The 17,500-nt window shown below is 35.7% G+C and overlaps 1 protein-coding gene across 1 annotated transcript in view; it reads right to left on the bottom strand.

Moving 5' to 3' along the window:
* The window catches only part of LOC144969368 (putative ATP-dependent DNA helicase HFM1), an 81,444-nt gene extending 64,531 nt beyond the window's left edge, over positions 1 to 16,913 (bottom strand). The window contains exons 1-10 of the mRNA XM_078908477.1: positions 16,720 to 16,913; positions 13,344 to 13,475; positions 12,096 to 12,156; positions 10,759 to 10,835; positions 7,703 to 7,780; positions 7,443 to 7,516; positions 5,583 to 5,712; positions 4,878 to 5,023; positions 4,639 to 4,719; positions 3,641 to 3,790 (exon numbers count right to left, since the gene is read on the bottom strand). Coding sequence (XP_078764603.1) covers positions 3,641 to 3,790; positions 4,639 to 4,719; positions 4,878 to 5,023; positions 5,583 to 5,712; positions 7,443 to 7,516; positions 7,703 to 7,780; positions 10,759 to 10,835; positions 12,096 to 12,156; positions 13,344 to 13,467 — 921 coding nt within the window. The 5' untranslated portion in view covers positions 13,468 to 13,475; positions 16,720 to 16,913. The remainder of the gene's footprint in view (positions 1 to 3,640; positions 3,791 to 4,638; positions 4,720 to 4,877; positions 5,024 to 5,582; positions 5,713 to 7,442; positions 7,517 to 7,702; positions 7,781 to 10,758; positions 10,836 to 12,095; positions 12,157 to 13,343; positions 13,476 to 16,719) is intronic.
* Positions 16,914 to 17,500: the final 587 nt, after the last annotated feature.

The following is a 17,500-nucleotide window of genomic DNA, read 5'->3' as shown; positions in this document are numbered from 1 at the left end:
AAGGCAAGCTATGGACATACATGTCAGACATGAATGGTAGAAAAACACAGATTGACTACATCCTAGTGAATAGAAAGTGGAAGAACTCAGTCCACAATGTCGAAGCATTCAGTAGCTTCAGTAGCCTAGGAGGAGATCACCGTCTCGTATCTGCCACAATTCGCTTGAGTCTTCGAAAAAGCAAATCAACACCATCAAAAGTGAAGTATGACTGGTCCTCTCTAAAAGACTCAACTATACAGAACCAGAATATATAGAGGTGAGGAATAGATTCACAGGACTTTGTACGGGAGAAGAAGATCCAATGGAATGATATGAGAAACTAATAAAAGCAAACCGGGACACAGCAGAGAAGCTAGTACTGAGGAGAACAAAAGTCACGAAAAGATCCACCTCTAATCACCCACTGATTGTTGAAGCTAGAAAAGAAGCTCAAGATGCCTTCAACCAACACCAACAAACACCAAACTCAGTAAACAAAGAAAGGTGGAGGATATCAAAACAGAAAATACAAACTGTCTATAGGGATATAGAAGAACGAGAGCTAAATAGTCTCATCCAGGAAGTGGAGAAAGCCGACGAGAGAAGCAAACATGGTGAAAGCTGGAAACTGATAAATAGAATAACTGATAGGAAAGCAAGTCGACAAGGGATCCTCAGGGGTAAAACGAAAGAAGACAGAAATGGTTCTCACACTTCCAAACACTTCTGGGAGAAGATCCAGTCAGAGCAACGGAAGATGACGTAGACCTAGAACCAATTCTGCAAGATATCTGTATAGACGAGAGTGACTTTACAGTGGATGAGATAAAGAAGGCCAAAAAGTCTCTAAGTGATGGAAAACAATCCGGACCGATGACATCCCACCTGAAGTATGGAAGTACTGTGACTTAGATGATATCCTGTTGGAGTTTACAAATGGATTACTAAACAAGAATGAAAAACCAAATCAGTGGTCGGAAATTGATCTGATTCCAGTCCCAAAGGGAGGAGACCTAAGTGATACCTCCAACTACAGGGGAATCAGCCTTGCCGCTATAGCTGCCAAACTCGAAAAAACTCGACTTCACCCGGGATCGATCTCTGGCCCTTTGCGTATAAAGAGAGTGCTCTATCAACTGAGCTATCGGGGTCCCCAAATATTCCATTGGACTTTTTTAAAATTCAGACGTTATAACTGGGTTTTTTGGAAGGAAGAAACTAATGAAACTCATATTATTTGATTAGTAAAAACACCAAACGAAATTTTAATATTATTGTATTATTTTAAATGACAACACTGCGATAGAAAGGAGTGGTGACAAGAGATGGACAAAAGAAAACAAAAAATCGGATTTGCTACTTGCTAGGTTCGACACACACACACACACACACACACACACACACACACGCACAAACACACACATCTTTAGTAGTCACATACATTTCAAACAATAACCCATTAGAGAAGAGGGGTCATGCCTTCACCATAGATCATTGTCATTGCGATCATTATGGTGTAGTAAATTTTGAAATTGACCCCGTATAATGGAATCGTCCAAGGCGTGCGCCTCCTGTTCCCCCCATCTCACACACGAAAGGGAGGTTTGCGGAGTGGAGGTTGGTGGTCGTCTGCCTGTATGGTCGTCTGTGTCATTGAGTGTATGGCAAAGGGGGGTGGGTGCGATTAATTAAGTGGGATGGGTGGTGATTGGTGGAAGATAGGCAACCGAAGCAACGAATCGCTGGGGAAGTAGTAGGCTATGGCGCGAGACCGTAGGACCGTGGTCCTTAAGCTTGCCAAGGACCGCCCCGCACTAGTTGAAAGGTGATAAGAAGTGAGGACCGCCGTCGGTCTTCCCCTATGGGACCGGTCTCCGGTTCACAGCTAAAAGACCGTGGGACCGCCGGTCCAGACCGGTCTTCAGCGCGGCACTACTCGCCAATAAGATGATCCTCAACAGAGTCCAGCCAGAGATAGACCCTCATCTACGTCCTTGTCAAAACGGCTTCAGACCAGGAAGATCCACGACTGCTCACCTCCTGGCATTGAGAAGGTTAATAGAAGGAGTAAAAAGTCACAACAAGAAGACAATCATTCTATATGTAGACTTTAAGAAGGCCTTTGACTCGATACATCGCCCTACCATGATGAAAATCTTAAAAGCATATAGTATACCTCCTAAACTTTTCTCTGCTATTAAAAGAATGTATGAGAACACACGGGCAAAGGTTATCTCTCCAGATGGTAAAACTGAGCTGTTTGAGATCAAAGCAGGGGTGCGTCAAGGTGATACATTAGCCCCCTATCTCTTTGCAATTGTCTTGGACTATGTGATGAGAAAGACCTACGCTGGCATGGAAAAACGCTGCATAGACAAAGAAGTAGGCGCAATCCAGCTATGACTGTGACGGATCTAGATTTCGCAGATGATCTGGCTCTACTGAACGAGGAGATGGATCAGGCACAAGAAGTCCTCAACAGACTTGAAACTGAGGCTGAACGAGTAGGACTATGCTGTAATGCTAAGAAGACAGTTTTCCAAACCTACAACCAAGAAAGGCCAATTAGCATACAGGCAAAGAATGGAGAATGGCTGAAGGAAGTTGACAACTTCAAGTACCTAGGAGGTTGGACCCAAAGCAGTTCCTCTGATATTTCTGTAAGAAAAGCATTGGCTTGGAGTGCCTGTCACAAACTCAGGAAAATCTGGAGTTCAAACCTACAGAGGGAAATAAAGAAGAGACTGTTCCTGGCAACGGTAGAGTCAGTGCTTCTATATGGAGCAGCGACATGGACTCTTACTAAAGCCCTTGAGAAGCAACTGGACAGCTGCTACATCCGTATGCTGCGGATGGCCCTCAATGTAAGCTGGAAAGAGCACATAACAAATGAAGAGCTATACAGTGACCTTCCCCCAGTGACCTCGAAGATTCAAAAGAGAAGACTGAGACTCGCAAGGCACTGCTGGAGACACAGGGAGGAGATTGCAAGCAGTCTTGTTCTATGGGAACCACCTGAGCGAACCAGAAGCAGAGGCAGGCAAAATAAAACCTACATTGACTGTCTGCTAGATGACACAGGAAAGGACAATACCCGGGAGCTGCATATGCTTATGGAGGACAGGACAGAATGGCGAAGACGCCAAGGGGCGGCCTTAGTAAGTAAGTATCAATATTGTTATTATTATTATTATTTTTTATTATTTTATTATTTATTATTATTATTATTATTATTATTATATTATTATTATTATTATTATTATTATTATTATTATTATTATTATTATTATTTATATTATTATTATTATTATTATTATTATTATTATTATTACTATTATTAATATTATTATTATTATTATTATCATTGTTATTATTATATTATTATTATTATTATTATTATTATTATTATTATTATTATTATTATATTATTATTATTATTATATTATTATTATTATTATTATTATATTATTATTATTATTATTATTATTATTATTATTATTATTTATTATTATTATTATTATTATTATTATATTATTATTATTATTATTATTATTATTATTATTATTATTATTATTATATTATTATTATTATTATTATTATTATTATTATTATTATTATTATTATTATAATCATCATTATTATTATTATTATTACTGACATCATTGTAGTTTGGCAGGGTGGCAGACACAGCAATGAATCTAATGGCATTACTTGAATCCTCCAGGCTGGATGCTGTTTGTAATGTTTTCATACGACTCACTACAGCCTCCACAGTTGCTCCTCTTGTTGTGTCATTAAGGGTATGAATCTGGAACCAACAGAAAATAAAATCAGTGCGAGAAAATATTATTTTAAAAATTAAAATAACGAGATTAATAGAATGTTATCTCCTGTCTCAAAACGGTATTATGTTTGAGTAAACCAGGTGCCAAAAAATGGTTCTATTGTAGACATGACCAGAAAGTTGAAATTCTAGTTTCTGCCATTTTAAGAAATTATTTCTATAGTTTTCAAGAAAAAATTTTTTTAATTAACTAAAATTTCATATCTTGGTATTTAAAATCTATTTTTAGCGTCTAAATCTCCCAGACATAATACTGGTTTGAGGTGTTGGATCACAATTATATTCTCGCCATTTACCCAAAAAAGCAATCAGCTGTGAATAGGAAGATTGTTAACATGTTTGAAGTAACCATAGGAGTGATGATGTATGTAAATTTGTTTGATTCCTATTCCCTGTGATGGGTGTTTTGCCTGTGTAATGCACATTGTCTTCCACATCTTCTTTTTAAAAACTATATTACGATATTCGCTGAATTCTAGCACGCCGATTTCCAGCCCACTCAGCACTACAATACACTGGAGATGGGTGATTAACTTTTATCTACATAATAAGTAGTTATCTCCCATGAGAATCATTTCAGCACAATCGGATTCTAGCATGATTTTTGACCTCTCCTAAGAGCACGCTAGAATCCAGCAAGTTCTGTATTTGTTCTGTATATACTCTATTGTTGGTAGCTGGTATGCAAGAACAATTTCTTTGGAAAAAATGGTCTTAACACAATGAACATTTGTAACCATTAAAATCACTAACCATAAATATAAGACATAATCTTCAGATTAAATCAAGGTTTATTGTATCAATAATCTTACCTCATCAATCATAAATAGTCGAATGCCATGAAAGAACCCTTTTTTGTCTTTCCACCTTCGAGACAAGCTGTCCCACTTTTCCTGTTCAATAAGATTTAAAATTCATAATGAATCACAACTTCAAAATCCATTATATCCAGTTTACTGTTCAACAAGCTTTATGAAATAGCAAAGAATCACACATTTCAACATAGTAGTGACAGGATTTTGTTTTTTTCTAAAATAAGAAAATATCTTACTGGAGTGGTGCAAATCAAGTTGACATCCTTTAGATGAGTTACATCATCTAATTCAGAATCTCCTGTCACTTTTAAACATCTCAGTTTGGGAAACTTCTCCTGCCAGTCCTGAAAACGCTCTGCACACAAGGCTTTCATTGGTGCCACTGAAAATGCAAATCAATTAACATTTACACTACAACCAAGATATTTTGCACTAATATTTATGTTATGAAACAATACTTAATTTTGGTTTGTTTGTTGTTTTTTTTTTCTTCAGAAAAAGAGACTACAGCACATATTCAATCTAAAATACCAAAATTGATATCAAAGTAGTATTTATATGTCCCAACAGCTCAAATGGTACAATAATTAATTCAAAAACACCAACAGTAGGACACCCGTTTTCATCCCATTCATGGTTGATATTTTTATTTTTGACCCTTCAGTCCACCCAGCATTGGTGGTTTGCTGGGTCTGTTGGATCTTTTATAAAGTAATTTACAATAGACTAGCTTTCAATCCAAAGGGTATGAAGCAATTGTTTAGTAATTGTCTTGTTTAACACTAGAGGAACAAGGATAAACTTCGGCTCCATGGGTCTTATGATTCAAACTTTAACTTATCCAATGCTCATAGGGCCCTGCACCAATGCATCGGTGGTTCTGTAGAAATATTTAAACCGTTATAACTATATAAAGATGGATATGATCATCCACAACATACTGTATATAACCTTGCCACTGTAAGCGCATCCGCATTTTACCAGAAGCCTGATGAGAGCTATTTCAAACACAACTGTTTTTCCTGATCCAGTTGGAGCAGATACCACAATTGACTTGTCGGTGTATAGTACCTGAATGACATCAAAGAGAAGAGATTATAAATTATTTTTAACAATTAAACACTTAAAAAACTATCGCACTGTCTCTAGTCTTCCTTTTCTCTCTAAGATCTTAGAAAAGCTTGTTTTGAAACAATTACTGTCTCATCTTAAAAATAATTGTCTTGAAGAAAAATTTCAGTCTACTTATAGGCAACATCATTCGACGGAAACCGCACTTGTTAGGGTTGTTAATGATCTCCTCTCTGTTATAGATAATGGTTCATGTTCTTTGCTGAATTTGCTTGACCTATCGTCTGCTTTTGATACTATTGATCACAATCTTCTTCTCAAACGTCTTGAAATTACTTATGGCGTGTCTGGTGCAGCGCTTGATTGGTTTAGGTCATATTTGTTTAATCGTAAACAGATTATTACGGTGGATGAATATAGATCTGAGGAAATCTTTCTTGATTGTGGGGTTCCCCAGGGTTCAGTACTTGGACCCGTTCTTTTTGTTCTGTACGTTGGTCCTCTGTCTAAAATCATCAGAAGTTTCGGTCTGTCTTACCATCAATACGCTGATGATACGCAATTGTACTGCGTCTCCAATACGAGAAATTTACAAGAAATATCAGCCGATAGTAAAAATTGTATCCAAAGTGTTAAGAAATGGATGAATGAGAACAGACTGAAACTGAATGATGATAAGACGGAGGTGCTGTATGTGGGGAACAGGAAGTGGAAAAGTGAAACAGATTTGAAGGTGGGGGATGCCTCCATTCAAATTGTTGACAAAGTGAAAAACCTTGGTACATTCTTAGACTCTGGACTGTCGATGGATCACCAGGTTAATAATTTGGTTAGATCTCTCTTTTTCCAACTAAAAAAGATTGCTTCCATTAGACGGTTCATATCTGAGGATGTGACCAAGCACCTGGTTGTGTCCCTCGTACTATCGAAACTGGATTATTGTAATGCTCTGTTGTTTGACGTTTCGCAATATAATCTGAGACGTCTTCAGATTGTCCAAAACAGCGCTGCCAGACTAGTATTCACGAAGCGTAGGCGCGACTCTGCCGGACCAATTTTAGTAGATGGTATGAGAAGCAAGATAGGTTTGGTTTGTGTTGTGTGTTGTTTGTGTGTGTGTGTGTGAATGATTATGTTTCAGCCAAAGTAAATTTGTAATTTAAGCGCTTAAAGTCTGGTATCTCGGAGTTATAGCGCTATATAAGTTTTCAGCATTATTATTATTATTAATTGAAGTTATCGATTCAACATCTATACTATGAGTATTTGATGACTAGGATATTCAATGTACTCAATTAAAATTCCGAGTATTTGTCATGCTTTTATATAGTACAATTTCACTTAATGTGTGTTCAAAGTGTTTTACTTAACAAGTAGGAAGAGACATGACACCTGTATGACATTATTACAATTTTTTTTGGACTGAGACTCAGAGACAATGGTGTTGCCGGTCAGTTACTCATTTTAAATCTGAGTATGATGAGTAAATGTAAAGTCTTTTCCAATAATATCTTGAGATCACCAGCTGAGTGTCATAATACATACCATAAAGCTGTCAGATCCCCAATTGCTAGACCTTTGATAATTCATTTTCTGTTGTCTGTAATAACACCAATATCATTCTTTACGTATGAAATATCTTACTCAAAACAGTTTTTAATAAATTTGGAATGTTTAAATTGGGACAAACGAAATTTCTAGAAGCATTTGCTATTATTTAATCAATTTACCTCATCCAAAATGGTTGACTGTAAAATATTGAAGTACTGAAACTTGAACACATGCCTGTAAGCTGAAGGTGGCACATATTAAGGAAATCAATCATGTCTAATTCCCATTTGTTCAATATAGTCTGACAAAAGAGAATTGTAAAATAAAAATTCTTCAGTCAATATTTTTTGTAAGTTTTGTAAGTTACGGAGCTTAAATGTGAATATAAACTATTTATTTGAAAAGGGAATTTAAAAAATTGATGGATCCAGATAATTACAATAAAATGACTCAAATAAACAAAGGATATGAATCTCTTCAATTGATCTCAATTCGCTTGTCCTTTTGCCATCCATGTCTGAAATAATTGTAATAAAACTTCATTTTTGACAACAAATTAAACTTGATTACAACAATCATATTGTGATGATGATAGTGGCATATTTATTACTGAAACTAAAAATTGTTTCTTTAAAGAGCATGACTATTCCCTGATCTGAGCTAAATAATAAGTAATGATTATTTCTTTTGGCTATTTAACTAGGAATGTGGAATACTACAAAAACACTTTTCTCCTTGATATATAATGTATTATATTTGTAATCTTTAAAAAAAAAAAAAATTGAGATTTTCTGTATACCATAATATCAACCAGATGTGCTAAAAACACTTTAAAGAGGATCCTAAGCCAACCATAATAATTATGAAAAGATAAGAAGCCTTTAATTTCTTTTCGAGAAACGCAATGCTGCATCCAGCCAGGTACTCATTTTATACCCAAGTATGGTGACAAAATTTGAATAAAGAACCCGTTCCAAGGACACAACTTTGCGTTAGCCACAGCCCTGAAAGTTACCATGAAAGTTGCACGCTGTGTGTCAGTGTCACACCACCAGATCACAAAGTAAAACAATTGCTGTATGGACAAAACGATGCAGGTAAAAAATGACACAGAGATGAGTGAAAGCTCAGTAATTATATATCAGACACTTTAACTTACAAACTGCAAAATGCTTTCCACTATATATATTATACACACTGCCTGACAGGCAAGACGTCTCGTCCTGAGCCTCTCTGTTTACTCGTGCAATTGTGATATCCTACATTTTACTTTGGACATTCTTATACTAATGTATTTGTGAATTTTCAGTGTTTACATGCAAGTGATTTAAAACCTGAAATTAATCTTTAAAATCAGATATCAATCTCATCTTTAATGCGGACATTGACAATGACGATGCTAAAAAGCCCTCAAAACTATGCGCTACAAGTGGCATGACAGACTACGTAATGTTGAGCTTTTTTTTATATAGCACATTTTTTACTAGACATGCTCAAAACGCTTTAAATAGGGTCCCTACACGTAACATGTATAAATGGACATGATGCCTGTTAGGCGATATTACAAATTTTTTCCCAAAAGAGACAACGCTATTAAAAACAAAGATGAGGGAAAGCGTTGACAATAGCAACTAGTCATACATAGTCACCACATCTGGTCGAAAAAAAATCAAAATAAATCAGGGATTGCAATGTTTGCCCAACCTTCTCGAAAACCGCAAAAAGAATAAAGAACAGCAAAGGGTCGACATTAGCAGCCCTGTGATGAAACAGTATGGAAACAGCACAAAATATGTCACGCATAAATGAGGCTATGGAGACAACAGAGTAACTTGTACAGTTATAAACCAATGTCCTTTGTCCTTCATCAACGAAATGAATATCTCTCTCTCTCTCTATTTTTCTCTCTGTCTACCCACTCATATATCTATCCCTTCATTCATCCACCATTTCAAACATCTTTCATCCATACCCCCATCTGTCCTCTTCATCAGATGATCAGTCCATCCATCAGGTCGGACATCTCTCTCTCTCTCTCTCTCTCTCTGTCTCTCTCTCTCTCTCTCTCTCTCTCTCTCTCTTCTCTCTCTCTCTCTCTCTCCTCTCTCTCTCTCTCTCCTCTCTCTCTCTCTCTCTCTCTCTCTCTCTCTCTCTCTCTCTCTCTCTCTCACACACACACACAAACAGAGATTTATATATATACTCACACATACACATTTCTTTATGACATGGTTACTATTTATCCTTTGTCCCTTCGTTAAGTAATGTTTGTATCACGAATGATTAAAATGATCACCCATAATTAATCATATATTGATCATAATAATTACAAACTATACAAGGTTTCCTTTTTACCCACAAAGTACTGAACCAGCAATAACCAAAGTGTAACTAATCAGACAGCTGCACCAGGATGTTATCGCATATCATCAAAGAACTAGAGTGATGCCCATAATGTGAGGGAATGAATGAAAGGTTACTTTATTCCTCCATCGGTTAGAGCAAGTTTTGAGAGTTTCTATCGTTTTGTCTGCTTATAATAATGCAATTAATAAATTAAATTTAACAAACTCGAAATTGTGCTGATATCTAAATGCAAAATATCTCAAAGGCAGTACTTTTAATGATAGAGTGTTTGGTACCAAAATAAAGATCAAAGTTTTCTCAATGTGTTGCCAATTTGTTTATATTTTAAAAATCGACTGTGGTTGTGCAAAAGCGATTGTAATTTAACCAGATATCAGTTACAAACCTGTTAGTATCACGGGAGATAACCCGTTGTAGTGGTCGGGAAATTGATGGAGTGAATGACCTCTTGACCATGGCGCATGTAGAGAACTAAAAGCTCGCCAATTCAACACTGTGTAGGACAGATGACTTTACCATTTGGCCACAACATCCACATGAATGTAGACACATCTTGTGTATATATTGTAACCTACTACCCATCGACTGATTTATTGCTGGGTAATTTTATCCTTTTAATGGCATTTTATTAACTTTACTTATGTCTATGTGCATTTATTGCATTCATAGACGGCACATATCCTCGGCATTTTAGCAGTTTTGTCTTGACTCGGCCACAATCTGTTGAAGTTCCCGATGTAAACAATGCAATCGGAAGTGACAGTGGTCTCACTTCAAGGGAAGCAACCGTGATGTCATCGGCATAATTTCTATAAAAACTTGAGGTCTAGTGATGACCAATTAATCCTTGTCAAATCGTTTCAATTTTCGATCCCCCATTTTTGGAACTCTCTCCCACATGTGAGATGCTTGGATTCGTTGACAACTTTCAAATCTCGCTTCAACTTTTATCTTTTTACATAGTAAGTTGCTATACTATTATCATGTTGTTTTTAAATTTAATTCATATCACTTTGCCATCAACACTTGTCTTACTAAAATATGTTTTGTTTTATATCACTGTAAAGCGCTTAGAGCTTGTTACAACAGGGTGAAGCGCTATATAAATGCCATTTTTTATTATTATACCTGAGTGGGACAAGGCTGCTGGAGTCGTTACTTCAAGCCTAATACCAGGGGATTTTGTTTTCTCCACCAGTGGCTTCCTGAAAACAACATCAACATTTTATCATTTATCATAACATTCAGAGAATTCATGTTACACAATATCTACTAAATGTGCTTGGAGTATTTTACAAGGAGTCCCAAGCTAAAACCACAAGGCTGCAAAATAAAGCAAAGAGATCTGATTCCAGTTTGAAAATAAAATACTTGTCCTCTCAATAATACAAAAATATAAAGCTGGTTATCCGAACAGATTCAGATGGTTAATTGTTATTTGGTAGGTATATATTATGTTCATCATCCATCATCATCATCATCATCATCATCATCATCATCATCATCACCATCATCATTAAATATCCTATATCTGGCCAAAGCATAAAAAAGCATGATGGTTGATTTTAGCTATTGCTTTTAAAAACAACAAAAATGTTTAACCTGAAACAAACTAAAGCATACTTTTAACATGCAAACTTTTAAGGCCCTACATTAATAGAGTGTAATTTTTAGTATTTCTTTATTACACAGAACAAAAATGGAATTTGTATGGCATTCCCCTCTGGAAATCTTGCTGTCAGTGCAGACTATGACTAGTTTCGTTTTACCATTTCAGTGGGTGGGGTCAATCTTATTCCTAGTATCTTACATGATATCATTACCATCAAAATTCATTTTCAATTAATGTAAATATTATTTTGGTTTCAAGAGATTTCAATTCTTAATGCATTTTGAGGCTAGCTTTTTATTTGAAATATTAAGTGCAAATGTTTTTTGATTATTTATAAATCCTAAACAAATACTAATAAAATCGGAGTTGCAACTATATTGCATCCAAATTTAAAAACTTTTTTACAAAAAAAAAATGTTCAAAATTGTTCCCTTTGATTCTCGTTTTAAATATTTGCACAAAAAAAATTATTAAACATACTGTACAAGGTAATAAAGATGCAACAGATTCATTTCCAAAATTTACTCAATGTAACAGTTGTTTATGTTTGTTTGTTTTTTGGGGTTTTTTTTTTTTTTGGTTTGTTTGTTTTGTTTGTTTTTTTTTTTCATTCTCAATGTAACAGTTGTTTATGTTTGTTTGTTTGTTTGTTTGTTTTTGGTTTGTTTGTTTAGTTTGGTTTTTTTTTTTCATTCATTATTCTCGCTTTTAGTCAGAGAAGAATTTATTAATTTAAGACATAATAATAACAGCAAAATTGTCTGTAAATTAACAATCAATTTGTATCCAATGAATGGGTATAAAGAGTCACATTTGTTTAACATTTATTATCTATGCCTATTAAATCCTGTACCTGATATTGTAAGCTTTCTGCTTTGCTTGTTCAGACGCATTGGGTTTGTAATGCATGTCACCTGATAAAAGAGGAAACAATTATTTTAAATATAAGATCTCAACAAAGCAGAGAGATTTAATAGTGATATGTTGTTTTGTCCATTGAAAGTAAGACTAAATTTCATCTAAAATTCAGATCATAATTTCTGAAATTATTTATCAGGTAACAACTAATAGAACTGACTACAATATTTCATAAAGGAGATATGATTCACATGTTAAAAAAGGACATTCTACAGAAATTTACATTTGACAATCTCACTCTGGAAACTTTGACAAAGGCCTGGCAAAACAATGTTTCAGGAAAAGGACAGAAAACCACATAGATGTGACAGCAATTTGCCTCATTGACTATGCGCGGGAAGGTAAAAACAAATAGGAGAGGAAAAGAAAATGAAATAATAAACACATACATATAGTGCCCTTTTACCTTTAACCCATGCTCAGTGGCTTGCATAATCCTTTATTTCTTCCCCTGCAAAACCAAATTTTGATTTCATACTATCACTTTCAGCCCTTTTTTAAAACTAATGCTTTTACAAAATCATTCACTGTGTATATGGTGATACTCATTTAAACCTGATTTATCTGGGTTGTAAAGTGCCTTTTCCTAGGGCACACCACTATGGCCACAGTTCTGTGATCAATGCCACATATATTGTATTAATCATGCTCAACATCACTTGAGATTGATTGCAAACATAAAAATTTACTGCTCTGTCATTTGTACAACACAGTGGCTTCAGTCACCTGTAAAATGATAAAATCATCATCTGCATGTGATTCAATATAATTATTCCTCGATATATTTGTACACCAAAAAGCTAGAAGACGGCCAGCAAAAACATTATCTCTTACTCTCGATAGTGATTTGAAACAATTCACTGACGAAACCAAATTAACATCACTGGTAGAGCTATCAAACCAGAGAAAAGGCACAAGACAGAGACAATTGGAGAATCTTCATTGCAAGAATAAGAAGAATGGCCAAAGATGTAAAGTCAGATGATATTGAAAGTTAAAGTCTTTAAGTAAGTCAGTAAGTCAAGTCATTTTTTAACACTAACAGTAACAATGAAAGTTTTTAATTTTCTCCATTTGAGTGTTTTGGCTTATTAATAATTATCAGTGATTTCCTCCAATGAAAAATAAGAAATCAGAGTGGTTTATTTTAAAGACATGTATAATCTGATACGTTATTAGTTACCATTTCTGAAAACTGTCATTTTTGGAGTGAAAACCTGAGACATCGTGAAATCAAAAGACGTCTTGTTGAGGTGAAACAAATCAAGAGATTGGTCTGGAGCAGATGGTATATCATCGATGTCCATTTTCACACCTGGTCAATTTGAACTATAATTTAATTTCAAATAGACAGTTTCATTAAAATAATTGATTTGCTGTACATTGATAATTAAAACGTCACATAACTTAAAAATTAGAGGCTTATCCTTATAGCCGAGGTGTACATACATGTTCAAATATAAATACGAAGTGTTTATTCGCAGTAGTACTGCGAATAGTGGGGCCACTGTAGAACCACTATTCGTAGTAGTAGAAGTGCTCTCCCATCTCTGAAAATTAGTTTTTGTCCCCCCACTGAACACAACACTATTTTCTGTTCAAAATGGCGTGTTGTCGAATGGCTTGAAGTTAAATGAGTTTGTTAATTTGAGAAGGAAAGAAAAGGAGGGATGATTGAAACATTTTGTGTGACTGAGAATTGAGATTTTGAACGTTTCAACTTTTCCTTCAAGTCTGAAACTTGACAAGATCGTGTTTTGTTTTGTTTTTGTTACCCCAATCCAATCCATGAAAATATCCCCATCCCCACCTCTCCGACTTGATCATTCATTGACACCTTGAAATCTATCAGCTTATCTGTCAGATTACTTTAATGAGAATAGCTTCGTCCCTGTTTATTGTATTATTTACATTTAGTTAAATATTTTTTGAAAAATTATTACTATTATTTTGTTGACGATCACAATGTATCTGTTGTTATGTAGTGATGGTGGTGTTGCTGTTGATGTGGTGGTTGTGATTGTATTGGTGGTGTTGATGATGTAGTAGTGGTAGTGACGATGACTGTAAGGATAATGATGATGCTGTGGTAGTAGTAGTAATGATGATGTGGTGGTGGCAGTAGTAGCAGAGGTAGTTTATTGATGGTAACTTCTATTATTTGCAGGAGCACTGAGATATGAGTTGAGCAACGGCAAGAGAGAGAGAGAGAGAGAGAGAGAGAGAGAGAGAGAGAGAGAGAGAGAGAGAGAGAGAGAGAGAGAGAGAGAGGAGACCTTCTGAAAGCTCCTACATCCCCAGTATTAATGTTCTAGTAGGGGGTTTGGGAGGAGAGAAACTTTTTTAATAATGTTTTAGTTGGAGGTTTGGGAAGGGGGAGACTTTTTAAAATAATTTAGAAAGTAAGTTTTCCCCCTCCCAAACCCCCTAGTAGAGAGGTGGGCCTTTGGCCTACCAACCTCCGCTGAACGTCCAACTCGCCTTGAGCATGCGTTCACGTAAAATATAAAGATTTTTTTTAAAAACCTACCTCTGTTTCAAAAACTAGCATCTTTCAACTTTCTAAGAAACATTTTGATTTTTCAGAACTTTAGTTCGTTAAAAAATACCGGCCAATCTGATCCGTTGAGTCGAATGAAAAACGAAATTTTGTTGTTTACACGGTTCAAAGGAAATGCCGTAAATAAGCTTTCATGGACTTCCTGTGTTGTTTTTACAGTGTCACGTAACCGTTTTGAGAAATTTGTCGTCTGCTACAAATAATTAGACCAGTGGGGGGTAGATATTTTCGTTGGAGCAGAAAAAAAGTGAGTTTTATTTCTTGTACTTGTAGAGAGGCCTAGGGTCCAACAGCAGTCAAGTTGATTGAATGAAAGAAAAAAAGGCCTTTTTTATCCGCCGCTACCACCACCGTGAGAGTGGAGGGTGGGGGGGGGGTTGCATGAAGACGAAAGGGAGACGTGTCGCTTGGTGACCTTGGTGACGTAGAGCATATCAACGATGCTGGCAGGTGTTCTTAACCCCTTAACAGCGAAGCAAATTTTTGGCTTTCAGATAATAGTTTGCTTTTATCTTTATCATTGTTAACAAGGAATACAGCGTTTCCACCAAGAGAGCAGTTAGACTATCGCAACTCGGACTTCAATTGTCTATAATCGTTTTGCCGTTACTTGTCTTTTGATGAAAGAAGATTTGGTGTTAGGTCAAAGATCAGTGCCAGTGACTCTGATTTTTTTGTTTTCAAATAATAGTCTCCATTTATATTATTTTTTAACGCAGAAAAAAAAAACGTTTCCACCATAAGAGCTGTAAGAATATTGATAGAGAGAGAGAGAGAGAGAGATGGGCGGGGGAATGGGGGGGGAGGGATAGTAAGGGGGAATGGGAAAAGATGAAAGAAACAATGGGTTGCCTGATGACGTAGATCAAAGGATTGTTACAGCGGTGTTCACGGTGCTGCGTACTTCGTGAAATTTTAACCTTTTACAGTGACACTAATTTTTTCTCCAGATTGCTTATGCAGAATAAATCGTTTCCACCAAGAGAGCAGTAGTAAGAGTATATTTCGACTCGGGCTTCAATTAAACTATAAATCGCAAAGCTTGTCTTTTAATGATAACATTAAGACTAAGATCTGGAGTTTGGGGAGTGTAAGATGGAATCTCGCCAATAATGGTTAAAATTGTTTTGATTTTTAAAAACATAACACACACACACACACACACACACAAGCACGCGCGGTCACGACAGCGAGGACCATCGATTGCTTGTGTTGCAACGGTAAACCAGTTTACGTGTACGTAGATCCTGAGGCGAGATGCCCCGTTACCGTGTACGCAGGCACTCCCCCCCCCCCCCCCAAAAAAAAAAAAGAAAGAGACACACACACACACTCACACACGCACACACACACACACACATACACACACACACACACACACGCGCAGTCTCGCATCCGCTACGAACTAATTTTGCGCACCAATTTTTACTGCACTAATGCACCAAATTGCATACCTATCTATGGACACTTTTTTCCGTATCTTTTTCTCAATAAACTTTTTAAAAAACCTTGGGCGGCACCATTGGAACCAGACGTAAATACACACGATTTCGCGAGGAATGAATCATGAAAATATTTAGGATATAATTTCAAACACAACTTTTGAATTCATCAAGGATTGTCTAGTACAGAATGTTTTTTGATAGAAAACAAATGCATCTTCAAATCTAAACTGCTTTTGACGGTAAGCGGTAAGTTTTTTATTTATTTTTCTGTCCAAACGAATGATTTGTCCTGGTATAGAAGCTAAGTATTGGTAACACCGGCTCACCTCTCTAGTCTAGAACATTAATACTGGGGATGTAGGAGCTTTCGGAAGGTCTCCCCTAATCTCTGTCTCTACTAAGTAATGATTCTCCTAAGTTCAGTCGGTGCATTTACTTTTGCGTGTTAAACCTTATCAATCATTGAAATTCATTGCCTTTTTCTTCTCATTTGTGGCAAAAAGCCGTTAGATAAGAAAAACAATTGTTTCAGTTTCAAGTCCTGAGCAACTTACATTCTCAAGTACTGGACCACACTCTATAAATAATAGTCTAGATCAAGATTGTGATTTATCTTAAATTGAATTTTTAAGGATTTGATCTCATGAAAACCACTTTATCTATACAGATATATTTGATTTTGTAAAAATTCTAATTCTATGCCGTGTGATTTTCAGTTCAGTTTTCGAGACTCCAAACAATTTGAAACGGAAGTCGGAAGCTGCGTTCCATCGTGTTTCGATTCTTTTGATTCCAATCGGAAATTGGCCGTATAATAATAGTTTCATCTTTTTAAAAAATTATTGATATCGTCTTCCATCTTATCATCTCATCATCATCAATCATCATCATCATCATCATATTCATGCATCCTTTATCATCATCATCATCATCATAAACATCATGCCATGGTCGTCATCTTGGTTCGTCATCGTCATCGTCCCGTCAATTTTATTGCAGTGTTACAGCAATTATAAATTATAGTTGCAGTAGTAGTAGTAGTATATAGTAGTAGTGGTAGTAGTAAATACTAGAAGTTGTTGTTGTTGTTGTTTGTTGTTTTTGTTGTTGTTTTTGTATCATTATTTTATATCATCAAACATCTCATCATAAACATCATCTCAGCAGCAGCAGCGCAGCGAACAGCAGCAGGGATCATAATCATCATCATTTATCATCATCATCAACATCTCATCATCATCATCATCTCATCATAATAAAAATAATAATAATAATAATAATAATAATAAAGAAGAAGAAGAAAAAGAATAAGAGAGAAGAGAAGAAGGAAGGGAA

Source organism: Berghia stephanieae, chromosome 3 (assembly GCF_034508935.2).
Source record: "Berghia stephanieae isolate SIO BIC M18660-M18661 chromosome 3, UCSD_Bste_1.3, whole genome shotgun sequence".
Lineage (NCBI taxonomy): Eukaryota > Metazoa > Mollusca > Gastropoda > Nudibranchia > Aeolidiidae > Berghia > Berghia stephanieae.
Note: the sequence above shows the minus strand (reverse complement) of the source record. Positions and strands in the feature narration are given on the sequence as shown.